The sequence below is a fragment of the Octopus bimaculoides genome, chromosome 23, assembly GCF_001194135.2.
Source record: "Octopus bimaculoides isolate UCB-OBI-ISO-001 chromosome 23, ASM119413v2, whole genome shotgun sequence".
NCBI lineage: Eukaryota > Metazoa > Mollusca > Cephalopoda > Octopoda > Octopodidae > Octopus > Octopus bimaculoides.
In genome coordinates, this window is record NC_069003.1 from 21394613 (window position 1) to 21398160 (window position 3548).

General features: G+C 38.7%; 1 protein-coding gene across 1 annotated transcript in view; it reads right to left on the reverse strand.

Annotated features, from left to right (window-relative positions):
- The window catches only part of LOC106867812 (FERM, ARHGEF and pleckstrin domain-containing protein 1), a 303490-nt gene that overhangs the window by 66570 nt on the left and 233372 nt on the right, over window positions 1-3548 (reverse strand). The window contains exon 11 of the mRNA XM_052976041.1: window positions 1567-1641. Within this exon, the coding sequence (XP_052832001.1) occupies window positions 1567-1641 (75 nt within the window). The remainder of the gene's footprint in view (window positions 1-1566; window positions 1642-3548) is intronic.

Genomic DNA, 3548 nt, shown 5'->3' on the forward strand with positions numbered 1-3548 from the left:
CAAGAGGCTAAACATAGAGGGGACAAACAAGGACAGACAAATGGATTAAGTCGATTACATCGACCCCAGTGCATAACTGGTACTTAATTTATCGACCCCGAAAGGATGAAAGGCAAAGTCGACCTCGGCAGAATTTGAACTCAGAACATAACGGCAGACAAAATACCGCTAAGCATTTCGCCTGGCGTGCTAATGTTTCTGCCAGCTCGCCACCTTAAAGACTACATTATCTAAGACTACATTATCTACTGACCCTCTACCTCACCTTTTTTACAGATGGAAAGCCACAAGAGAAATTTAGCTGCTATTTCTAGCAGGCCAATTCCTTGCTGGCTCTGTAACCTTTTTAGTTGTTGTTGTTGTCGTTATATCCATCTAATATTTAATAGTGAGGCGCCAACACTCTTCCACCACTTAAAACATGAGCTTTTGAGCCAGATTTGGTTTTGTGGATTTGGTTTTGATATCAAAGCAAGAAGAGACTTCATTGCTAGCAGCGTCTAATGCTGGAGTTTAAAAACAGAGTTAAATTAACTCTGGTTATGGTGGAAGGAAAAATCTTAAGAAAAATCAGACAAGGGAGGATTAGAAGATAAAAGAAAAGAAAAAATAGAAAAGAAAATCTCAAAAGCCAAAAATCATCTAAAATGGGGTCCGCAGTGGTGGAGGAGGAGAGATGGATGAAAAATATGAAAACCTCTTTTATTTGAGAAGTACGCATGATGTATGTAAGTACGTTGTGTTTGTGTGGTGCATGCCATGACAGATGCATTACATTGTGTACGCACGACATATGCACATCATGTGTGCATGTTTTCATTCGAGACTGCAAGGCACCATGCACAATATTCTTGGATTGAAAGACAGATTTATTGCCAAATAAACCTTGAAATACAAAGTAACAAAAGAAAATTGATTTTAGCTTCCATCATCTGCAACCACCCCCACCCCCTGCCACTTCCACCACTCTCTGTGCCCCCACCCCCACCACCACAACCTACTCCTTACAAAACTTACATTTACTGTAAGCTTGTGTTTGTGCTTGTTTTAGTTCTTTCCAAGTATGTATTCGTATAAATGTATATTTGGATAGAATAGATTTGTGTGTATACATTGCTAACTAAACCACACCATAAGTTGCCTAGTTGAGAATATGCATGCGCAGAATAGTGTATGCGCAAATGCATACACAGACACATGTGTATAAGAATGTAGATGAGCCAGGCGCACAGTCAAATCTGGCCGTATGTAGTATATGTACAAACAAGCATCTCTTTTCCTCTGTACACAAACATATAAATGCATGCGAATGTGTGTTAATATTAATACACATCTCAGGAGAGAGATAAATACATCGGAAGAAAAAAGGAAAACAAATGAGAGAGCAAGACAGAGAGAGAAAGAGAGAGAGAAAGAGAGAGTGAGAGAGAGAGAGAGAGAGAGAGAGAGAGAGAGAGCGAAAGAGATGAAGAGAGAAGGTCTCAGAAAATGAGAGGGATAGAAAAAGGGTGAGAGAGAAAATAAGGGGAAAGAAAACAAGGAGAGAAAGAAGTATCATCAACGAACCTTTCAAAAGGTCGTTTCTTCACATAATTCTCCCGGACATATTCCATTAGTTGCTTCTGTGTCTTACCACTATACCTGTAATATAAGTGGGAAAAGAAAATAATAGAGAAACAGATTAGTACAAGCACTGCAGTAATACACATATAGAAATAAAAACATACACACACATATATATATATATATACAGGGTGTCTCAAAAGTCACTGATGGGTTTCAATTTTTAATAATTCCTTAACTTTACAAATGCATGCATGAAATTTTGATACAACATAAAGGACATAAGTCAAATTTTGCAACACCACTACATCACATATGAAAAATGACATCGCTTAAATGGCAGCCATTTTCCCCTTTGCACGCCCGTGCTCTTTCCAAAGCTTGCACCATAACACCCTCAAGAGTTTCAGACCCCACTTCTCTGATTTCTCTATTGATGTTCTCCTTCAGTTGCACCAGAGTTTGTTGTAAATATATATATATATCTCTACATATACATGAACATATATATATATATATATATATATATATATATACATATATATTCGCTGAATTTTTTTTCTCCGTGTTTTCTCCGTATTCTTTCTGTTGAAGAGCATAGCTCGAAACGTTAAAGACTTTCTGTATTCCCGAGCGTTATACTAATACATCCTTTTGTTGTTTACACCACCTGTCCTCATCTGTTGTTTTTTTTTCGTAAATTCTCCCATATATATATATATTTCTTTTACTGCAGTCATGCTGGAGGACTGTTTTGAAGGGTTTAGTCAAACAAACTGACTCCGGAAGGTAACTTTTACTTGTTAGAGCCATTAAACTGAGGTCATACTGGGGCACCACCTTGAAGAATTTTAGCCATGTGAATTGACCCCACTACATATATTTTTAAAGCCTGGTACTTATTCCTTCGGTTTATTTTGCCAAACTGCTAAGTTACAGGGACATAATACACACCAACATCAGTTGTCAAGCAGTCATGGGGGACAAACAGATACACACACACACACATATATGTATATATATATACACACACATATAAAATAGACGTCTTTCAGTTTCCATCTATCAAATTCCACTCAACAAGGATTTGGTTGGCCCATGGCTATAATAGAAGACACTGGCCTAAGGTGCCATGCAGTAGGACTGAACCCAAAACTATGTGGTTGGGAAGCAAACTTCTTACAACAGAGCCACACCTGATTTTTTTTTTTTTAATTTGGTACTTATTCTATCAGTTTCTTTCGCTGAACTGTGAAGTTACAGAGATGAAAACAAACATAACCAACACCAGTTGTCAAGTTGTGGTGGTGGGAGAAGGGAAACAAACAAACAAACAAACATTAAGATATATTTATTTATTACTGACAGGCTTCCACACAGGCTCCACTTGCCAAATTCATGGGGAGCCTCAAACTTTGCTACAGAACACTTGCCCAATGGGCTGTGTAGTGGGACTGAACCTGAAACCATGTGGTTGCAAGGTGAGCTTCTTCACTACACAGCCATGCCTGATTCTGTGTGTATGTGTGTGTGTATGCACATAAGTGCAGGCGTGGGTGTGTGGTAAGAAGATTGCCAGGCAGTGAGCTGGCAGAAACATCAGCACATCGGGCGAAATGTTTACCAGTATTTTGTCTGCCGCTACGTTCTGAGTTCAAATTCTGCCGAGGTTGACTTTGCCTTTCATCCTTTCGGGGTTGATTAAATAAGTACCAGTTACACACTGGGTCGATATAATCGACTTAATCCATTTGTCTGTCCTTGTTTGTCCCCTCTCTGTGTAGCCCCTTGTGGACAATAAAGAAATAAGGAGATTGCTTTCCCAACCACATGGTTCCAGGTGTGTGACATGGTTCCCACTGTGTAACACCTTGGGCAAATGTCTTTTACTGTAGCCTTGGGCCAACCAAAGCCTTCTGAGTGGATTTAGTAGACGGAAAGAAACCAGTCATATATATATATATATATATATATATATATATATA